Genomic DNA, 21,512 nt, shown 5'->3' on the forward strand with positions numbered 1-21,512 from the left:
AAACCAAACTTTAATATTTTATTCTTGCAACATGCTGTGTGTAAAGAAAAACTGAAACTGCATTATCTTGAAAACACTATCCCTCGATGGCAATATAATACCATGAGAATTATTTTCTTCAGCAGGGATGGGGAAAGCTGGCCCTGTTTGGGTGGGAACATAGATGGTGCTACATACAGTTCTATCCTAGAGATTGGGGGGTTAGAGGTTATAAAACACTTTCAGCAGCACAAAAACCTTAAAAATATAGACAGAAATACAGTGTTTTAGATCAAGGCACTTTAATGTGTTTAAATGGCATAGTCAAAACCCCAAAATAAATCAAACTGGGACTCTGGAAAACTTTGAAAACTTATTTTCAAAGGCCTTTTTCATCCAGTTGGAGTGTCTGATCTGAGACACTTTGCAAATATTTCACTTCCACTATACAATTCTGCAATACTCAATCATACCAAATCCTTCTAAAATGCATTCAGGATTGTGGTCAGATGACAAAAATTTGTTAAAGTTCAAAGTTTTTACAAAGGTCATATAATAAAAGATTATAGGCACAAGTACAGAAAACACACAGAGAAAAGTGGGAGGAAAAAAATGATAAAGCAATTTAAAATTAAACTGCTATCATAAAACATTTATTTCCAAATTAAAGTGGGAGAGAGACTGTAATTTATGAGTGATTATGCTGTTTGAATTCAATTACCCGGGGGTCAATTTGTCATTCCTGTTTTTATAACCTGGAGTGCATAATTGTTTTTCACTTGTAGCATCCCTGAGAGTCTGGAAGAGGCCTGGAGATGTTGTGGAAGGCCCACTGCAACAGGCCGTCAATTGAGTTCTGCTGCCATAGAAAGAGCAGAAGAAAAAGAAAGATGAGATGTTGCGAGCACATATCCTTTTGTCATTTCAAAATGCAAAATGATGTGTTCTTCAAGATTAACTGAACTGAACGGCAAATGTAGCCAGTTAATACCCGAGTCTAACATTCATCCCCAGTCAATTTACATCTGTTATGTAAATAATAAATCATTACTAAAGTTCAAGTCAAATCAGAATATACTTAAAGTACAGCAGAAATAAAGCATCAATCAGAGAAGATAATGACTTCATTTTTGCATCATTTGGTATGTACCACCCTTACATCTTCCAAGATGGAGTCCAGTTCGTCCTTATTGACGACTGGTTCAGAGAAGGAAGTGCTCTGATCTTGACTGAATGAGTTCTGGACTGAAGGTGCAAGCTAAACACAAACCAGAAAGAGTACAATGATTACAATGCAGCATGTGCAGGCGTTTCTTCTCCTTTGTTTCTGTTGTAAAGGTCTGTAGACACACCTGCATGCCTCTGGGCTCGGTTTCTTTCTCTGCAGAGCTGCCCCATGGTCTAGAACAGGACAAGCAGACAGATCTTCCCCTTTGAAGCACAAACACATCGCAAGTGACTCAGACTGAAGAGTATCAGGTTTCCTTCGATCAATGTGTAATTTGAGCATTGCAGACAGGCAGCTTCAAACTGTTCTAAATCACCAAGCTAAACACAGTTCCAAAATTATTACACATTTTAGTACATCAAGGTCTATGTAAAACTGGTTCGGATGATTTGATTGATGTTAATTTTAAAACCAAGGCCAATATCAAGAAGGTAGTGCAACAAAAGTATAGGACATCTATCTTTCATTTATAATTAACATCATTTTCTGAAAGTACTGACCCTGAGTTACTTCTGCAAAAAGCCATTCGTAATCCATTAGCCAGCACTTTGGAATTGACTCTACAAACACACTCTTAATGCAATACTGGTATGGCTGATCAATACTAGCCTGACAGAGAGGGAGCTAAAAGAAATTTGCTCTGCACAGTACCGATTAATGGTTCTGAAAAATTAGGGACACGATCCCATTATGGGGCACGAAACACCAAATAAGGGATCTGAACATGTGATCAGGAATCAAAAGAACATTTAGATATTATTGCTATCAGTGTATTTTGGCTTGAGTTATAAGAAGAAACAAACTATGGTTGCTATACAGCACCCTATGGTATTATCTCATACTGAAAATATAAATTAATCCAAACATTTATTGGGAGACATTTATACAAAGACCCTTGTGTTATTACATTGTTTTAAATAAAATCTTGGGTGCCACACTGATTGGCCCCTACAATCGTTTCTTAAAGAAGCATTTTTGAAACATATTTACCTTCAGTGCACAAACATGTCTACAAACCTTCAATTAATTATCTAAGATGTCCTGTTTTCCTTTATAATTCAATAACATATGATACAGACCTATGTTTTAGTTGTTCCATATTTAAAGCAACTGTTTGCACTGGATTTAACTTAATGGTATTAAAGTAAAGTTTTGCAACATGGCAAAATAAGAAGAAGTTCAAGGCTCTGTGCATCATAATAACTTTTGTATTTTTTAATTCAACATATTTCTCATGTCACTGATAAAAAAAGTGGTTGTCTTACTTGGAAAAGTGGCAATGTGCATGAAAATGCTTTAAACACTGAAGGCAGTGAGTCAGATCTCCTCCAAGGTGACAAACACCACACACCTCCCTCAGGACGACCAACTCTCCACCTGAGCACTGGACACACAGTTCACATTTATAACAAGCAAGAAGCAGCAGAAAGGGTAAAGAAGATCCAAAGGTGGAGGAAAGATAAAGTAAAGCACCTCACCTGGTTTTTGCCATTCGATGCTTTGATAGAGGCTGTGACACTCGTGAGGGAGGATGATAAAGTGGGGTAGAAAGAGTTGTCTAAGATGGAGTTAGTGTTATTTATGCTGGTTTGCTGAGGCTGAGTGGGGAGAACCTGAATTGAAGAACAGAGCATCACCTTTAAGTAAAGCACTAGATTAAAGTGGATACTTACACACTGACAGAATCGTGATTTTGGAATATTTTAAATATAATCATCGGCGATAATGAAAAATAGTCCCTTATTTATATAAAGTCTACCCATATTCTTTTCAGACAGTGTTAAATGTTATATTACAATGAAAGGCTTTATATACACACCTGGACAAGCTGTAGAGCATTTTCTTGTTTCACTCTAAGCCCATAGCACCACTCACACTGCCAAGAGCCACTGTTAATCACAAAATGCATTTCACTTTTAAAAGACTTTAATCAAATGTCTATTATCTCACATTTACCTCTGTAACTGTTTACCTCGGTATGGAAGTGAGTGGGGGGTTGAGGCAGGTCAGATGAAAGGCTCGAGGACAGCCGTCACAGCAAATCAACTCCCCTCCATCCTTACACAGCGCGCACTCATCATCATTAGAGTGTATCTATACACACCAACAAACACACACAGCTGGGATCAGATGAGAAACAAAACAGCACCGTTCATTTAAGCACCACTGACGACATTGACGGCTTACTATTATTGGGTTTGCCTCCCCCTGGTGGGTAAACCTGGCACTCGCAGATTTGGACTTTTCGTGGGACTTCTCTGCTAAACTGTACGAGTGAAAACCTTCAGCACCTTTGATGCACTTTCTGACGGAGCCTGTTTCAAGACAATACTGTTTGCCTCAAATATCTTCTCATGTAGACAGAAAAAAACAGTACATCTTGCTACCAATTTCTCACATAAAAAAAACATGTTACCAAATGGTAAGGTCTTCCAATGCTATTAAGCAGTTTAATCAAAGTTTAAAAAGTAACAAGATCAGTTTTTCAAAGTCTTACCATCCAGTGCAGTACGCTCCTGTTTGATTTGTGTGTTTTCTTTTTTGTCCTGGCTGAAAGGAAGATCTGAAGAGGAGGAAGATGAAGAAGAGGAAAGGGCTACGCCTCTCTGAACAGAGGAAGATACCACCTGCAGAGCTGTAGCAGAATTCTGATATATTTCTAACATGAAATAAAAGCAATGCAGGTTCATTTTAATCAAGAATATATTGTATTACTGTTTCCAGATGGTAGTTGCAGTGCTCGCGCTTCACTCTTCACTCTGTACAACTTGACTTTACTCACTGGTACAAGAATAGAAAATCTAAGTTACGGTAAGCTAAATTTGTCAATAAACTTACTGGAAAAATGCTGTTGGATTAAAGACTGATTTGGAAGAAAGTAAGATGACCTGTTCCATCGCTTGTCTTAGCATGATACTCTGAATGCTGAACATTTGCTCCCTTGTCCTCATGGCTCCTCTTCTTGCTGTGAGAAGCTTTGACTCCTCCATAAGATCTGTTTTCAGCTTTGGACCGCGGAGCATCCGGTCCTAAACGAACAGAATCAGCAGGATGAATGAATCGGTTAAAGTCAAATGAGGTCAAGACAAGACTTTTATAAGAAGGAAATGCTTTCAAGGAAATTGGACTTCACAGACTGGTATTCAGGTTAGCGAGAAGTGCCTTTAGCTTGGGGTAGCTGTCCATGTTGTAGTCCTTGGATAGGTTGCTCCAGAAAGCCTGGAGAGTTGATCTGCTCTGCTCCAACAGCCACGAAAGGAGGGAGTACATGGCTTTGTGAATCCCCTCGCTCCCTTCCTTCTTAAGAGTATCCTAGACAAAACAAAATGCTCTAGTGTGTGGGTTTCAAAACACTGCATGACAGATGTACAGATTAATGTGATGGACAGAGCTGTCCCGTGAAAATCTAAATCAAACAACTGAAAGTAGTTATCCACAAACATAGATAGGTTTTTAAAGAATTTCACCTCTAAATAAAAGTTTGGACATACATTCCTGTTGCTTACCTGTAGCTGTTGTTCTGTGATTATGTTTTTGTCTGCCAAGCCATACACAATAGGAAAAGGGTCATCCACCGCCATCGCTATGTCAGTACGCAACTCGCGCAACAGAGAGCGAAGGTTGGCGTCCCTGAACACCTCCACTCTGGACATGATCTGCTTCAAGTGAAAACGAGAACTTCAATGAGGAGCCGACCAGGCCGGAGATTGTACATTCACCCCTCTGGAAGAGGCGTGTCCTATTCAAGGGGTGACATTTTGACAGGTGCGCCATTCAAGAACACCAGGAAATATTATGCATCGTAGACTATTTTCCATTTTCCTGTAAAAATATGTTTCATTTCTGTTTTAGATACACATTTATTTGTCACCGTTGAAATAAAATTGACATCCTTATGAGACTACAGACCTGGTGTACCAGAAGAAGACCAGTCCTCAGACCGCTGAGGAGTTTTATTTGTCCACCAACGACACCAACAACCTTCATCCAGGGGAATACCTGTCCTCTTACACCAGGAGAGCACGGTGAGGCAGCACGCTGTTTTACAATGACAGTTTTCCTCCTAAAAGGTTCTTTCCATCTCAACTTCCCCTCCACTATCAGGTTTGCAGACTCTGAGTCACCACAGAGAGCTCAGCATTAGCGTCATAATTATCACTTTCCAGTGAACTGGAAACAGCAAATCAAAACTGTAAACAATTAGCTGATGGATTACATGACCGGTTGGCTGCTATGGTCATGGTCCAGCTGTTGCTCATCATTTAGGAGCTGGAGAGTACTTTATATTTTCTCAAACAAGACAAAAAATGGCTGTTGTAGATTTGTTTATGTTGATATGTGGGGTGAGGAACACTAAGTTCAGTAGGTGATAGAGTAAAGCCTAATCTTTGTGTATCACAGTAATTTGTTTATTTAATATAACTTTCTAATGTTCACCTTGGTGATTTTTTAAAGGGTTGTAATAGGTTTCCTTTATGGTCTGAGATAAGTTATTTTGAATCATATCCATCCAAAAGTAAAAGTGAAGCTGCCTGTGGATTTTTTTTTTTTGAAGTGGAAAAAAATATTTTAAAATATCTTAAATGAATTCCTATGTGTCACAAAATACCTACTACTTTTCAGCAAGATTACAATTGCAAAAGTTGGACATTCTCTGATTGTGTTGGATACAATGTCATTGTACTGGAGTATTGGACTGTTTTAGATGGATAAAGCTAGAAAGGATTTTTTAAAAACCCATTGAAATGTTTTTGTTTTTCTTTTTTGCAATGTGGAATTACAACAAATTGACCACAATTTGGTTGAATTCAGTTCAATTTAACTGCATTGGACTAAATCAAATTACAGTTTACTTGAAGGAATATAAATTGAGTTGAATGAGTATAACTGAAATGAACTGTGTCAAGATGCATTGTTTTACATTTCAACTGAATAAAATGAAGTCGAAATTCAAGAATTTGTACCAAAATTAGTTGAGCTGAGGTGCATTGAAAAAAATAAACCAAACTAAACTGAATTTCATTGGAATGCATGAAACTGACATGAATCCAGTTGCATTTAATAGCTGTTCTTTGTTGAACTGAACTTACCAGAACTGAGTTGAAACTTGAAAACAAGACTATTAGATTAATTGGTTATTTTTAATTTCTTTTAGCTCTGAGTGTGGGGTTGCATAGTTTTGTGTTCTGTATGACCCTATGATGGATTAGTTTGTTCTGTGGTTTGACCTCATGACATCACCTGCGTCTCTGCAAGAATAAGCAGGTATAGACAATGGATGTACTGAACTGAACTAATATACAAGTTGAACTAAACTGAACTGAGTTTAACATAAGAGGATTTATTAAAATTCCAATGAACTGAGGTGAATAGAACTGAATTGCATTGAATTGAGTTGAACTGTATTAAAGTAAGTTGAAATTATTTCAATTAAACTTGAAAGTAACTGAATTTGTAAACTAAAAGAGTAGTGAAAAGTATATTTAAGTATAATCTCTCACCAAAGCACAAAATTTGAGGATTTCTTGTTCTTTCAATAATACAAGCTCTTGCCTTCCAGTAGAAGGAACAGAAACTCAAAAACTAAATAGAAGTGTTTTAAATACTTTTTTTTTTACCGTCACCATCAAAATGTTGAATCAACATTTTAAATAGTCAGTATGCTGAGGCCTGGAAGGTGTGCAATATCTTTGGTGTTCTGTTCAGTTTTAGCTTATTTCTTGATATAGTCCGTGACAAATTTCTCCTAGGGGGCAATAAAGTCTATTCTATTCTATTCCATTTAACAAAATATATTCTAAAAATGTAAATAATAAAAAGGAAATACACCATTTTGTAACCAGGTGAATGTAGATGGTTAGGAGAGTGAAGCCCTTTAATCTGTAATTTATTAATCATTAAACATTATTACATTATTCATACTGGTGAACAAGGACCACTTCTACAGAGGGACGTTCACAACATACATATTACATTATTATATACAGTGCAGTGCATTACAGTGGATTGTTATATGTGTATTACCGGGATGGGAGGACGGGGAGACTGACAGGAGAGAGGCAGAGGGAGGAAAAGAGGAACGGCGAAGGGTAATTTGGTGGGACAGGGGGTTGTAACAGTAAGCTGTCTGTATTATTAGCTCTTTTTTATTATCTTTTTCTTACCGCAGTACAGTTTGTTCTATAAAAGAGAAAGAGAGAGCAAAAGAGAGTGTGAAAGAGTGAGATAGATAGAGAGATAGATAGAGAGAGAGAGAAAGAGTGCCACATTTTCACAGCTACTGTTAGGTGAACCTACTGGTTGTTTGACCCTTGTGGGGAATATCAAATGAGAGATGTTTTGTCATGAGATGCTATAGAGAGATGCTATAAAACATTCTAAGATGTTCTGGCTCCTTCCAGAGCACAGAGACCTTGGAGGGCAGGTCAAAGGTCAAAGAACAGATCAGCGTGCATGCGTGCTGCAGACATTCAGACGTGTTCGGCCATCAAAAGAAACAGCCGGCCCTCCGACGTTTTCCCCTTCCGTGTTTAGGCATCATTTTTGGTGCTTTCCCTTTTTATTTATAAAAAATACAAAACATAACAGCGAAAAGAACTCTGTTGGTCGCCCATTTTTCTCTATTTTTTTTTCTTTTTCTTTTTCTTCCCACAATGTTTCTTCTTTAGTTGTTCCTCTTCAACGCAACATGTTTTTTTTTTCTTGTTTGTTTTTTTCTCCTCCTCCAGTCTTACATATTGACAAAGTATACAATATCTTACAACTGAACAAGACTGAAAGATAACATTTGATTTGTCCAATCAGATACAAGGTCTGGCTCCTATATCCAATTAGAGAAGTCAACTGGAAGCTAGCCAGTATAAAGTAACACAACAAGCCTATGGTGTGAGGGGAGCCATCCAGAAACAGCTCTGCATTAACACGAACAGCCGCCCTCCGGGACGGTGGGCTCTGCTGGTTTGTCCAGCTTGATGTCAATCACTGGGAAGGTTCAGTTAAGAAAAGCACATTGGGACTTCTTACATCAGTGTCAGATCTATAATTCTTAGTGCATGTTCTTGTACAATAGAATGAAATGGTAAATAAACATAAATCAAACAGAGCATCTATTTTAAACTCTATTTCGTCAATTAATTGACATTATTCTATAAGTGCCTCCTCCTCTCCTGCTGTCACTTTTCTGACAGCCACTATGTGGTGCCAAACCCCTGCATTTAAAACCTCTTCCTGGCTTTGTGCAATCCTTGCCTCTCAGGCATAAATCGTTTAATGGCGGATGCTTCTGTATAGACAGAAGGCTTGTCTGACTGTTTGTGTTTTTGCCAGCAGCCACTAAAAGATTAAAAATAAGCTTGCCGGCTTCTCAGACGCTTGGCTCTCGAAAAGGCAGACCAGAAAAGCTGTAAAGGATACTGCCTTCGGGGTTTGCGTCATCCAGACTTTCCATCCCAGGTAGGGCGGCCGCGACTCGACGAAACAGCTGGAAAGAGAAATAAAAATGTGAAAAAAAAGATATGGTAGGGGTTAATTTTTGTTTGCTTGCTTATTTGCACTACTAGAAAAAAGGCCCCATGGTTCAAATCCCAGCCTAGGATCTTTCTGCATAGAGTAAAAATGTAAATTTTAGCATTAGAAATAATATTGTTTACCATTCATTTCAGCAAGATTTTCTGTAGGGCATCCATTATAAACTGCACTTTTTCCTCTTTCTTTGCTTTAATTCCCATGAACAGCAAAGGGGTGTAAATGAACAAATACAAACACAACTAAAACAAATGTTGACTAGTCATTGTTACAAAGATAAATAGACTTTTATTTTCTGATATATCTTGTCCCTTATTTAGTTTTGTCCTACATTTGTATGTACATCTTAACAGATTTTGAGCTATCAGATGTTGTTGCTATTTACCATCAATTACATCTATTTAAAGTGCTATAATTGTCTTTGCCTGTGAATTTGCTTTAAAGTTGAACCTTAAATGCAGTAAAATATGGTGAAACCGCAAGGATCACCTGTTTGACATTGGAGCCTGTCTTGGCACTGGTCTCGATGAACATGACGTTCAACTCCTTGGCTCTCTGCTCTCCTTCCTCGATCGTGATTTGCCTGCGGGAAAATCCAGCCAGACTCGACATCTGAGGCTGACTCATTCAGTTCTGACGCGTTGCTTTCAACAGCCATTTTTTTTAAGCGGCAGTTAAATGTTGGAGTTGATTACAAAACGGAGTGTTTACCTCTTCTCCTCCAGATCTGTCTTGTTGCCCACGAGCATGATGATCACATCACTTCCTCTCTCCGTCCTGACGTCGTCGATCCATTTGCAGGTCTGCTGGAACGAATTTACGTCTGTGGAGATTAAAGCGTCAATTTAGAGTTAACTCAATTTAGAGTTAGTGTCTTGCTATGACGTTAAATACCAGTGTGCAAAACACTTAGTTATTTAAAAAAGGGATCAACGTGGGCTCACTTGTAATGTCATAGACAACCACTGCCACTGTAGAGTCCCGAATGTAGCTGGGAATGAGGCTCCTGAAACGCTCCTGTCCAGCTGTGTCCCACAGCTGCAGTCTTACCTGAATGCGAACACACAAACACACGCACTCTCAGCAGCTGTTTGTACATAAACTGTTAAATTTCACACAAGCTAAACACAAGTAAAGGCTATTTTCTGGGGGATAAGCCCATATCAGCTCGTGCAGGCTGGCAGGGGATAATATCCCGCGACAGAAATAGCATTTGCACAAGTTAAAGAAGATGATCCATGACTATGGCTTATTGCAAGGGGGAAAAATGTTCCAAAGCTCTTACTAGGAGAAATAACCTTCATATAATCATGTTAGAGCATAAAGAGAGCAGCGATTAAGCAAATCAAATCAAAGATTAGTCAAAACACAGCGGAAGCTAGGACATTCAATGACATTGGCATACTAAAACCCTAAAAGTGTAATATTTCTACATGCAAGTTCCAAAATGAATATCAGATTTTCCTACTGTCCGGTCTTCCAGGTACATGGTCTTAGAGAGGAAGTCAATTCCAATGGTTGCCTATGAGAAAAGACAGGGCGAAAAACTGAGTTTTTACACAATTTACTGCTCTAAGCAAAGTCATTTTTATGTATCTACAGAAATAATCAACCAAGCAAACAAAAAAATTGATTTTGCCAAAAAAAACCCTCATAGTGCTATGATACAATTTAGTACACTTAGTTTGGTTATTATTAAAAAAAAACCTTGAATGTATTATGACAAATCTATTGAGTCTCAATGCCATTGTTTAATATGATTCATTAGTTCAGAGTTTACATTTTAATTCAATAACCCTTATTAGTGTTATTCCTGTGTAAACAAATTTCCAATCATCAATACTGAAGTGCACTTACTGACCAGATCTATACTGAATCAATACTTCCTAACACTTCCTAACACTTGTGTGTTTGAGCTCTGAGCCTCACCTGATATGTGTTGTCAAAACTGTCATACATGAATCTGGTGATGAGAGATGTTTTCCCCACTGAAACCAAAACACACAGAAGTTGGTTTTGTTAGCTAAAACACTCAGTAAAATGTTTAATCAAACTATTTCTTCAAATGGAGTTGTTCTGTGAAAGGTGTGTCAGAAGCAGTACATCTAACATTTAAAATTGTTTCTCAGGAAAAAATTTCAAATAAGCGGGTCTGCGATTAACACACTTTGTCGTCCTTTTCTTCCTTTCTCATCCACCCCTTTCCTTGAACTTTATCCGCTCATTTAATGAGATCTATATCGCATGTGGGCAAAAAGAATGATTAAGTCCATCCAACTAAACCATGTTATGCATACCCTGCGCCATGGACACAGAGTATGCATGGCACTATAATGGCCTGCATGATATTCCATCAAAGTTGACATTTACAAATGTGAAATTGAAGATATTGAAGACATTGTGCAGCTCTGGAGGAGACTATGAGTAGATCAGAGTAAATTGCCTTAAATAATTGGCTGCCAAAGCAAGTATACATATAACATCAGCCAGATAGGTAGGAGTTAGAATATGGGCCACACAAATTATCCTATGGCAGACAGCCCTCCTGGTGGTCGGCTACCTCCTACCCCTCTTTATTTCAACAAATGCACTTTATTTGCCCCTCATAGCATGCTGATATTTTAGTTCATTATTCACTGCAGGTTTCGTATTCTATATTCCTCTAAATATGGCCACAGACTAACAAAACTCCTGAAATTCTGCATTCGTTTCTTGTTTTATTTTTGCCATATGAATATTTTAAGTAGCCCCCATCTGGTCAGCGTTTCAAGAACTTTCTGGAAGTACCCAATTGCCTGAGATCCTTTGTCTTCTTTCTGAAAAAAATCATGTACACAGCAACCCAACCTACAAAGCGATAAAATGACAAATGCAAATGGTCAATATTCTAACAATGAAGAAAAACATTAAGTGAGCCAAACTGTTTGACTTCTGCAATTTTCTCCAACACACCTGAATTAAATGGCTCATCAGCATTTTAGTGCTGCAGAGGCCTGGTAAGAAGCCATTCATTTGATTCAGGTGTGTTGGAGAAGGGAGGCACCTACGGGTTACGAGCATGGTAGAACTCAAGGACTGAACTTGGGCATCTCTGCTTTAAGAAAATTAATAAAACTAACAAAAAAATCTACTTGAAAATTAGAAAAAAAATATAAACGGTATATAAATAAACAAGCCTCTTAAAAATCCTTTAACGGAGACGTAGAATAAACACAATTACATGCTACATTGAAAACTTTACTTTGCATAAATCTGACAGCAAAGTGATTGCTAATTTCAAGGCTTAGCACTCTATAAACAAAAGTTGATTTGGGCATTCAGCCTTACTTACTGCATCCTTGCACCACCGGGCCAAAACACTGTCTCAAGGCTAATGGAAATTACATTTCAAATTGACCTCTTCTTTGGCATTTGAACAAATCATACTTATAGTGACTTAACTCTCCTATCATCTAATTGTTTCTGAGACAGCATTTTATAAAAGAGTCAGGGGAGGAAACAAAATTAGGCCTGCATGATATCAGGAAAATGTGACTGAAATGTTATTGCTGACAATTATAACAACAATATTGATCAGAAGTAGCCTACATTTTTCTTACTGCTCTCTGGGCGTTGAAAGTCTATCTGAGTGGCCAAACACATAGGAAAGCAAAGTTTTGATGCACAACAAATAGCAAATATTGTGTCCAAATTGTGCTTGGCATCTTACTTCTTCTTTTTTTAACTGACATTGCAATGATGATATTGCTATTTGGTATGGTGCTGCTCTACCAGAATCTGTCACATGAACTCTATGTTGCCAAACAGATGAAAGTCAAGTCAAGTGTTAATGTAATCAGGGTTTCTGTAACATTTTAACAATTGGCTTACCGGATTTTCGTTGGACTGCAGTGTTTTATTATGGAGATCGAATAAAGGAACGCTTTGTATTGAACCTGTCTATATAACTAAATTCTAGGAGTATGATTTCTGGATGTGAACTAGATCTTTTTATTTTTGTAACATGTCCTGAGATTACATTCGTTGTGAAGTGGCATTATATAAATCAGACAAGTGAACTGAAATGATCTAATCTCAATTAAGAAATTAAGAAACATAAGTAAATGGACCAAAGTGGGCCTTGTGTTCTCCATGCTCATTTACATCAATCCACATGAAGATTTTATGTCACATCTGCACGTGAGTGTGGATGGAAAGCATATATGTCCAGCAGGCCTCCTTAACACTCAGCCTTGAAGCCTTATTGAAGCGATAGACCACACCAGGCCTGTCTTCAGCACCATGGACAGCAAACATTGCAGTACAGGCCACATAAACACACACTCACACAGATGCTTTTAGTGGACACGCTCTCCCACAGAAATAAAAAAGACACACACACGTACACGCACATACACACAGACATCACGGTGAAAATCACAGACCTACTGTCACATCAGAGCTGGTTATCCTTTCTTTATCATTGTTTTTTTTTTATAGGATATCGACTTTTTTTTTTTTTGCTGCCACTTTTGGTGTTTAATATCTGACCACGTCTTCAGGCACTAAACCCTTATTGATTTTCTTCTTGTGAATTTATCCCATCGCATGAAACTTCTTACCCTAAACGAAAGGATTATTGATAACACAGTATAATCTTTCAGCGATGTCAAGCCTTTCTTGTTTTTCTGGGATAATTTATGGGGTAGAGCAAGAGACTGCGTGCTTTGGAGATGCTACAGACATCGGCAGTCTAGGGTGTGTCCCGAACTGACACATGGGAGACTGTTTGTTATCCTATCTAAAAATACAGAAAACTGACCAGGGGGAGATATTTGAAATGTTTTCATGCGTAAGAATCATGTGGGATGTCAGGAAAGGGGAATGGAGATAAAAAGGGAAAAGATAAGGAAGATATTTCACGGTCACTGCAGCACATCAAAACATCCCCATTCATTTCGCCTGCTATGATACGAGTTAGGAGCATTTGCGACAATACACGTCCGCTCATTCACAATCATATTTCCTGATGTATAAGTTGAATTTACGCGTATGCGGCTTTTTTTCTTCTTCTTCTTTTTGTCTTCCGTTAATCAAATTATCCTGGTCCCACTGATGCTGCCAGCACCAACATCGGTATCACACACACCCAGGCCAACATCTTCTGAATTCAATTTAGCCTCTTTAGCATGTCAAAAAAAAAATATGATTATATACGTATTCTTCGTCATGCACACACATGTTCGACGTCCAAACCTCTCACCGATCACTGACTCACCGCTTTGCTCTCCCAAAAACACGAGTTTAAATTTCCTCAGGGGATTCCCCAAATCTCCTCCGGCTGACATGGTGGCAGATAAAAAGCCTAACTTAGATTTTTTAAAAAAAATATGTATTTTATGTATATTGTTCTTCTTTATCGGCCTGCGTCTCTCTCTGGGCTATGGGTGCGCAGCAGGATCCTCCTCTCCTCACAGAATGGTGGGAATGCAGCTCGGCGTCGTCCTGTCAGTTTAGGTAGCGTGTGCGCCTGCGCGACCTCACCTCTTTCAAATCCCTCACCTTTCCGTTCGTATTCAGATATGATTTTCCTTCCTCGAGATGGAAAGGTAACGAACAGGCACGGTGAAAGTGCAACGTCATCGATAGACATTAAGAACCAGTTGACGTAATCGTATCCCCACATGTGAGCTAATTGGCTCTGAATTCATTTATCAAGTTAAAATTAGGGCCTTGAAAATAAGAATCTTTAAGTAGACAGTAAACACGTTTTTGATTAAGACAACCTTTCTGTGCTAAAAATGTCGTTCTTTATTGGTCTTATATCTTAAATGCCGTGTTTTTATTTGTTATGATAATATAATTAGGGATATAATCTTACAGTTAACCTTGCATGAATTATGATTCTTTATGTAAGGATTCTTTTCCAGTTTTTATTTTTATTTATTTTTTTAAGGCATAAAAAAGGTAGGAAAACAAATTTTGTAAAAAATAAATAGATAAATTCTAGGTGATCAGTTGTATTTTTCTCCAAATACAAAGTTGTTATTTGGAAAATACATCACTAGTATTAATCTTTAGGGGTTACATAATGTCACAATATTTCCTTTACCTGCAAGAGTCCTCTAAAGTAGAAGTAGGAAGTGGATATTCCTGAGTAGCTTTATTTGTTGGATTTGGATTTAAGAAATATTTATTAATAAATATATATTAAATATTTTTTCCACTTACAGTGGATGGCCAGTAGTTGATACTGCATTGTATGATTCACTGGTGTCCACTTTTGTGGTCTGTGTGCATAAAAATTGACATGAAACACAAGAAAATGGCTTTAAGATAACTGTCCACTGCAGTGACCGCTATGCATGAAAGGGTTAATTGTGTTCAGCAAAACTGCAGTTGGAAACCTTGGACATCTGTAGACATTGGGTGCATAAAAATCTAAAATTCATATGCATTTTCTCTATTTGCAGAATTGGTGAAGGTACTTCAAAATACTGAAGTTTTTTGACAGTAACTTTTGTTTGCAATAACTGTTCATCAACAAAGCTTTCTCAGTGTTTTATTTAGGATCCATCTCTTTTTTAAAACAAGCTCTTCAATATCATTTTGTCCCAAAAAAACCCCATCAAATTTTAGCTCAGTGTTCAAAGTCAAACAGTTCTGCCTCTTTCTCTTTCCAGAAAGCAAAACTGCGATCGATATATTTACATATATCTTCATTATTGAAACAGGAAAATTCTGTGTCACTGCCGCTCTCATCTGGAGTTGCATTTTGGACTATAACCTTGGGTACAGGTTTAAAGTCTGGCACCAATGACGATGGGCAGCGACACGTTGTCGATTCACCAAAGAATTGAGTTTTGAGGTCTTCAAAGCCGTCGCTCCACTGCCGCCTCCTACTCTGAATTTCTTGGAGAACAGCCTTGTGGAAATCCCGCACCTTCTCCCACGGGAAGAAGCTGACATGGTCAAAAACCTCAAAGCAGAGGAGATGTCTCATCTTCCTCTCCTCAGCAGACAGGTCTTGTTCTAAGATGTGGAAATAACCCAGCATGAAGAGGTCAAGGGTCAAGCTGTCGTGACTCATTGCGACTCCATCCATATCTGGCAGGAACTGCTCTGGGGAGTAGGTAACATGGGAGTTACATGAATTTTGTGAAACCAAATGGGATTTTGGAGTGTACTCCAGCTTATTCCTCCAGGAGTTTACGATTTTGTCCACGGCACCTCGTTGTTGGCAGAACCGGAACAGAGAGTGGGGGTTCTGTTTCAGCTGAGCTGTAGCCACTTTCCCTGATGCTGCAAGTTTTTCTTGTCTCTGTCTTGCTGCTCTCATTGAAATGGCATATGCAGACTTTTTCCAGTGACTCAGGAATAACACAACTATCCGCTCTTTCCTTAAGCTGGTGGTCTCCATCACAGCTCCACAAGTTTTAATGGCGCCATGACTAAGGTGTGTGTTCACATCATCACTGCTTCCTGCTGATGGTCCAATCCAATTCTTCCCCTTCAGCCGCTGTGCTCCGTGTACAACCCCAGCAAAGGGGTAAATGCTTCCAATCTGACCTTCAAAGTTGGACCTAAGGTTTTTTACTGACACACCAGACTGCTGGATCTCCCTCTCCACCTTTTCTCTCTTTTCTCTATTGCAGCTGCTGCTCTCCAAGCGATGGCTGAAAGCAGATGCCATCCCAATATGAGGTATCCTACATCCACTGGATGTCCCCACAGGTACAGACTCCTTTTCTTGACTATTTTGCATCAATCTTGAGTCCAAATCAATTTCAGAGGCAATTATATTTTCCTGCAAACTCTTCATCCCTTCAACCATTCCTCCCACCGACCCCCACTCAGTTTCTTTTCTCTGAGTTTTAGTCAGATTGGCCACCAGCAGAGACATATTCTTGACAATCTCTGAGACACGATCACACCAGATGGGTAGAGCCAAGGGGATTTTTCCCCCAGAGTCCATTCTTTGTAGAATATCCTTGTTGAGGGAAATATTGACGATAGGATCAGGTAAGATTGCCTTTAACTCCTCGGTTAGCCTGGTCAACTCTAATTCATAAGCCTGGCAACGTTTCTGCAGAGAAACAGACTCAATTTGCTGCTGCAAGTAAATCAGATCTTCCTCTTTTAGGAGTTCACCAAAGGGCCCTAAGATGGCGTTGTGAGTCTGGGAGTATTTCCAGGAATCCAGTGGCATGTAGCCATTCAACATATTCTGTAAAAAAAAAAAAAAGATAATTCGCAATTCTGATGCATAATCTTTTTAAAACATAAAAGTTTAGCATTTTGCACAAAAGTACAGAAGATAATAATAGAGCTTAACATCTGATGACATACACTTTGTTGACAAAAGTATTGGATCAAACATCCAAATCATTAAATACACTGTTTTGTTAAAGAATGGGAGATCTGTGAATTTCAACATTGAGAGACTGTGATAGGAAGCCACCATTGCAATAAGTCCATATGTAAAATTTCCTTCAAAGGGATCAGGAGCAACAGCATTAACAGCAACTCATCCAAAAACACAAACAATCACAGAGAAGGTTGATAAAGCACTTTATGTTCAGAGTTTATAGAGTTTTGCAATTTTTTGCAAGTTTGATAGTTTCAGACCTCCAAAGTAAGTGTGGTCTTCCAAATAGTAATTTTTCTGTTGTTTCTCTCAACGTTATCAAAACTGGACAGAAAACCATTAATATGTTTCACTCAAACTGTATATAAACATCACTTTCTCTGGGGCCGTTTGCATTAAAAAATGTCTCATCTTTCGAGAATTGTCAAATTAAAAAGCATTTACCATTTTGGACTTTCAGATTATTGATTGTTTTCTTTCTAAAACAGTGTGCTCTGTCTTTCTTTCCCCACCCAAAACAATGAAGGAGTACCTGTGCCTCCTCTACCTTTTCATCTTGCATCCTGACCTGGAGCTGCCGAACCATCACCTGCCGTTTCCATTCTGCTATGGGGCGTCCAGTTTCATCGTGGGTTGGCACCAGGGAGTCAATGTCAGCCAAGATCATATTGACACTTGGTACCTCCTCCTGCACCTCCTCCTGCACCTCCTCACTGTCAAGCCACTATGGGTTTTCAATGACACAATAGTGATGCCACTGATGTCTGGATATTTAGCCATGCATTTTAAGATACTATAAGCAGACAAAAAACAAGTACATATTTTTGACTAATATTTTTATGGTACTGCGATGGACTGGCAACCTGTTCAGGGTCTACCCCGCCTCTCGCCTGTTGACGCTGGAGATAGGCACCAGCAACCCTTTTTTATTATTTGCACAGCAACATTTATATTTTTGACAAACTGCAGTTTATCCATTTGATTCAATTTAATTTGCAGGCGCCTTTTGATCGTTTAAAAATTTAAGAGATGACCATTGTTATTAAAAGCTTAAATTGCTGAACACCGTTTTTGTCTTTGTAATTATGTAATTGCAATTCTTCTGGCAAGAGGATATTTTTATTCAGGATGGTTTGAACTTTTAGGAGGGTATAATGTTCACTTGGAAGACTGCACCACATGACTCACAGTTTGCCCGGTGAAGACTGCAGTTAAGCCGGCATGCTTCAGCGATTTAATAGGCTTCATCTGAGACATCGGCGTGAGGTCTCTCTCTGGAGGCCTCAGGTGATTGAAGGATGTCACCACTGTAAGCAAATACAACAAAGGTGAAAGGTCAAAATAAGCCTTAAAGACTGACTTAGAGCAATGTGTGACAATCTGTTTTTAAATATGTGAACAGCATATTCAAAAAAGATATAATTTCAAACTTCTTTTCATTGTTGTATCAAAATCTGATTTGTTGAGTACATGGTAATAGTTGTCCTGTTGATAGATGCTCCCAGCAGAGCTGTGGATTTCTGTAACTTCTCCAGAGTTACTGTTGACCCCTTCTGTGTCTTTGATTAATGCTTACCTTCCCCAGCCTTGAGTGGGTAACCATTTATTGGTATGTTTGGACACATACTATACTCTTCCTATTTTTTGAGCAGGTGAAACTTGTAGTTGTAATCTGGCAGAAGCTTAGACATATGTCTGGCCTCATTACCTGAGGAGGCCAGTTGAACCTGCTGGATGGACCCTGTAGTGTGTTTTTTCGAGGAGGCAGCAGGGGTCGGAGAGGTGGAGGTCACAGGGAGTGGGGTGGGGTGGCGAGGCAGGGGGAGAACCTCCTTCACTGGCTGCTGGGGAGACACACAGCAGGCATGAACAATGCTCTAAAGGACAGCTGAACCAATATGCAGTTTTTGTTTCAACATGTTCTGGTTCCAAAATATTCCTTTAATGCTACCTTACTTGAATTTTAATCTTCAACGCAACATAGCAGTTAGTGCCTACATCAAATACAACAATTTATCCTGTTCTTAAAGCATTTTATTTTCCTTCCTCTGAGGTGAATTTTATCTCAGATCAATGGTCACCTTATTGTTCTCCATTCTTCTTCTCCTATCTCACACTCTGGCAGATCCAAGAAGGAGCAGCCCCTCTGTTGAAAAGACAAAAGAGACCAATATAACAGGCAAATAAGGAAATGCTGCAGAAATGTGACACAGCTTCACAACAATCAGCCAGGAGATAAATATTGTCTAATAGCAAACACACACTGAGTTAATGTAAAGACATAAACTGTAGTGCTTGAAACTGAGACAGGAAGTGGTGAAACTGGAGCCTGGACAGTGGATGCAGTAGCCCCCAGCAGAGTGCAGGAGAAAGCCTGTTGGAGCAATTGAGACACTGCTTTGAATACTGAATCCAAACATCTTATCTTTTTCAAGAAATGTTTTGATTTATTCACATATTGAACTGCATTATTCTGGCAGCTGTGTGCATTATAGTTTTAGCGCTTCATGTAATTTAATTTAATTTCTTAGTGCAGGTTTTCTGTTTTACATAGATTAATAAAGCAGAATAATTAGAAAAACTACTTTACATTGAGTATATTTATCTTAAAGAAATCTCTTTAAATGGCCACTTAGGTAACTATTTTTAGAAATGTCTCACTTTTAATTGATCCAAAATTCAAAAAGATAAACAATGTTATAAACATTCCACTGATAATTATAAGCAAAACTCTACTCACACTTACATTTTGCTCCCCTGCAGCGTAATGAGGATGCCAACAGCACACAAAACTTAAACTAACAAAAGAAAAATTCAACTAAAAACACAAGAGAAGAAAACACACATGTCTCGCTTGTTACCTTGTAGAAGCCAATAACCAATAAAGCCAGTGAGCAGCATCAACTGGATCCAAACCTCAGACAGGGGGGCCTTCTGAGTGTGCATAATTAAAGCAGTGGGATAGGATGACTGGGACCAGGAGGTATAGAAACGATCGCTCTGTGAATGTATGTGGGGGATAAAATGCTGCAGAGTACTGAACACACACCATCAGGTGTAAGTGTTCATGTGTAGAGGGTACATGATTAGTGCAGCATGCCCCTTAAAGGTGGTAGTGTGTCTTTCCCAACACTTGCAGTTGGTTTGTGTCGATTTGGCGACCCCTACTGGCACTAGTCTGAGAATCACAAAGCTATGGGCACCATTTTGTGGGTCACAATAGTGATGAACTGAAGGACAACAGCGCATCACAAGAAATTATGCATTGGATACAAATATTTGTTTTGTTAATATTTCTATCTGGCACATTTTCTAAGTAATGTTGAGTCAGATTTTGACTAAACAAAATAGATGTGTATTACAAAATCACCTCAGGTACCCAAAACTACCACAGTTCTTCTTAGGCCTTTGGAGGGTATTTTGTAACCATGCTGTCTAGCCTTATACTTTCCAGCACATAGAATCATATCATTAGCACTTGCTAATACACCATTGCAGGTGAGACAAACTAATATACCTAATATTATATGTGTAAAGTAAAATTGTTCTTTCTTACATTTTCAATTATAAAACAATACTTATCTTATGCCTGAATGATTCATAGGTCACCACATCATCTTAAAAATAAAAGATCTCAAAATGGTCAGATTTCAAAGAAATCAGCTGCAAGAATCAGCAAAAGTAAAATGTCCCATTGTACAATTTAAAAAGAGCCTCTAGTGTAACATTCACTACTAGATAACATTTTGAAGGGTTACAAGAAATACTTTGAACTTGGAAAGCAAAGGTTTAAAAATTAACAGATGGATGGAGAATTTTGCACAGTACTCATTAAACAATGACTCAGTTACAGTTTAGTTACTCTTATCCTTTTTTTTCTCTCTTTCACTGCCATCATAATTCTTTTTTTTTTCTATCACTTTAAACATTTTTTTCTTTTAATAGATCCGACTTGCCAGCTGCTATAATTAAACTTATCCAAAAATGTGCTGCCACTGTCAAACAGCACAGTGTGTACATAGGACGTAGAGACAAACACAGGAAGAGAAATATGAGAGGCAACGGCCTCTGCCTCTGTCTGAGGCCTCTTTGTATCAAGCCCGGTTTTCTTACCTCTGTTAATGGGACTTTAGTGTTACTGTGTTGCAGCAGAGAACATGGTGATAATGCAATCAATAATAGAAATCCTGCACAGAGAAAGCCTCACAAAGGCTTAGCCCATGTGTCCACCTGGAAGAACAGCACATACCGTTATGCAACAGACATGAGAAGAGCCATTATCCATTAACAGGGTTCTGTCCACCCAAACACAATCATTTAGAGACGTTCAATGTTTACGACATTTTGTTTGACAACCTGAAAACAAAGAAAATTTTATATGTTTGTATTATATAAAAGCCACATTGTTTGGGACTAAGTGAAATACATTATATT

The 21,512-nt window shown here is 38.4% G+C and overlaps 3 protein-coding genes across 8 annotated transcripts; all 3 read right to left on the reverse strand.

Moving 5' to 3' along the window:
- Positions 1–342: 342 nt before the first annotated feature.
- Positions 343–5,405, reverse strand: aire (autoimmune regulator). The gene is made up of 13 exons (XM_014472783.2): positions 4,714–5,405; positions 4,345–4,519; positions 4,096–4,236; positions 3,923–3,988; positions 3,705–3,842; positions 3,395–3,522; positions 3,180–3,301; positions 3,027–3,096; positions 2,686–2,820; positions 2,473–2,591; positions 1,332–1,410; positions 1,139–1,237; positions 343–838 (listed from the first exon to the last, which is right to left on the reverse strand). Exons 1-13 carry the CDS (start codon positions 4,858–4,860, stop codon positions 755–757), a joined length of 1,503 nt encoding a protein of 500 aa, XP_014328269.2. The 5' UTR covers positions 4,861–5,405; the 3' UTR covers positions 343–754.
- A 1,652-nt stretch (positions 5,406–7,057) lies between these two features.
- LOC102217653 (ras-related protein Rab-6B-like) lies at positions 7,058–14,235 on the reverse strand. Its single transcript, XM_005795995.3, has 8 exons — positions 13,989–14,235; positions 10,661–10,719; positions 10,200–10,253; positions 9,676–9,781; positions 9,443–9,554; positions 9,221–9,314; positions 8,621–8,687; positions 7,058–8,188 (listed from the first exon to the last, which is right to left on the reverse strand). Exons 1-8 carry the CDS (start codon positions 14,056–14,058, stop codon positions 8,124–8,126), a joined length of 627 nt encoding a protein of 208 aa, XP_005796052.1. The 5' UTR covers positions 14,059–14,235; the 3' UTR covers positions 7,058–8,123.
- Positions 14,236–15,145: 910 nt separating this feature from the next.
- LOC102219198 (espin-like protein) lies at positions 15,146–21,277 on the reverse strand. 6 transcript variants are annotated; one of them, XM_023335961.1, is made up of 6 exons: positions 21,192–21,277; positions 19,160–19,224; positions 18,787–18,919; positions 18,267–18,385; positions 17,611–17,802; positions 15,146–16,937 (listed from the first exon to the last, which is right to left on the reverse strand). In XM_023335961.1, exons 2-6 carry the CDS (start codon positions 19,172–19,174, stop codon positions 15,351–15,353), a joined length of 2,046 nt encoding a protein of 681 aa, XP_023191729.1. In that variant the 5' UTR covers positions 19,175–19,224; positions 21,192–21,277; the 3' UTR covers positions 15,146–15,350. The 6 variants fall into 6 exon arrangements, with proteins under 6 accessions (XP_023191729.1, XP_023191728.1, XP_023191725.1 ...); XM_023335960.1 differs by lacking the exon at positions 21,192–21,277 and adding an exon at positions 19,940–20,782 and having other exon boundaries at positions 19,160–19,452; XM_023335957.1 differs by lacking the exon at positions 21,192–21,277 and adding an exon at positions 19,825–20,782 and having other exon boundaries at positions 19,160–19,452.
- Between the last annotated feature and the right edge of the window lie 235 nt (positions 21,278–21,512).

Source organism: Xiphophorus maculatus, chromosome 6 (genome assembly GCF_002775205.1).
Source record: "Xiphophorus maculatus strain JP 163 A chromosome 6, X_maculatus-5.0-male, whole genome shotgun sequence".
Taxonomy (NCBI): Eukaryota; Metazoa; Chordata; class Actinopteri; order Cyprinodontiformes; family Poeciliidae; genus Xiphophorus; species Xiphophorus maculatus.

Coding starts and splice junctions, on each gene's coding strand:
- aire (XM_014472783.2), bottom strand. CDS start 4,860: ATGTCCAGAGTGGAGGTGTTCAGGGACGCCAACCTTCGCTCTCTGTTG. Junction 3,097..3,179: donor CCACTCACTTCCATACCGAG/GTAAACAGTTAC, acceptor TGTGATTAACAG/TGGCTCTTGGCAGTGTGAGT. Junction 2,592..2,685: donor CATCGAATGGCAAAAACCAG/GTGAGGTGCTTT, acceptor CTGTGTGTCCAG/TGCTCAGGTGGAGAGTTGGT.
- LOC102217653 (XM_005795995.3), bottom strand. CDS start 14,058: ATGTCAGCCGGAGGAGATTTGGGGAATCCCCTGAGGAAATTTAAACTC. Junction 10,720..13,988: donor GTTTTTGGGAGAGCAAAGCG/GTGAGTCAGTGA, acceptor TTTTGGTTTCAG/TGGGGAAAACATCTCTCATC. Junction 9,315..9,442: donor ACAGATCTGGAGGAGAAGAG/GTAAACACTCCG, acceptor ATTTTCCCGCAG/GCAAATCACGATCGAGGAAG.
- LOC102219198 (XM_023335961.1), bottom strand. Junction 18,386..18,786: donor GGTTCAACTGGCCTCCTCAG/GTAATGAGGCCA, acceptor ATTTGCTTACAG/TGGTGACATCCTTCAATCAC. Junction 17,803..18,266: donor CAGTCTTCACCGGGCAAACT/GTGAGTCATGTG, acceptor GAAAACCCATAG/TGGCTTGACAGTGAGGAGGT.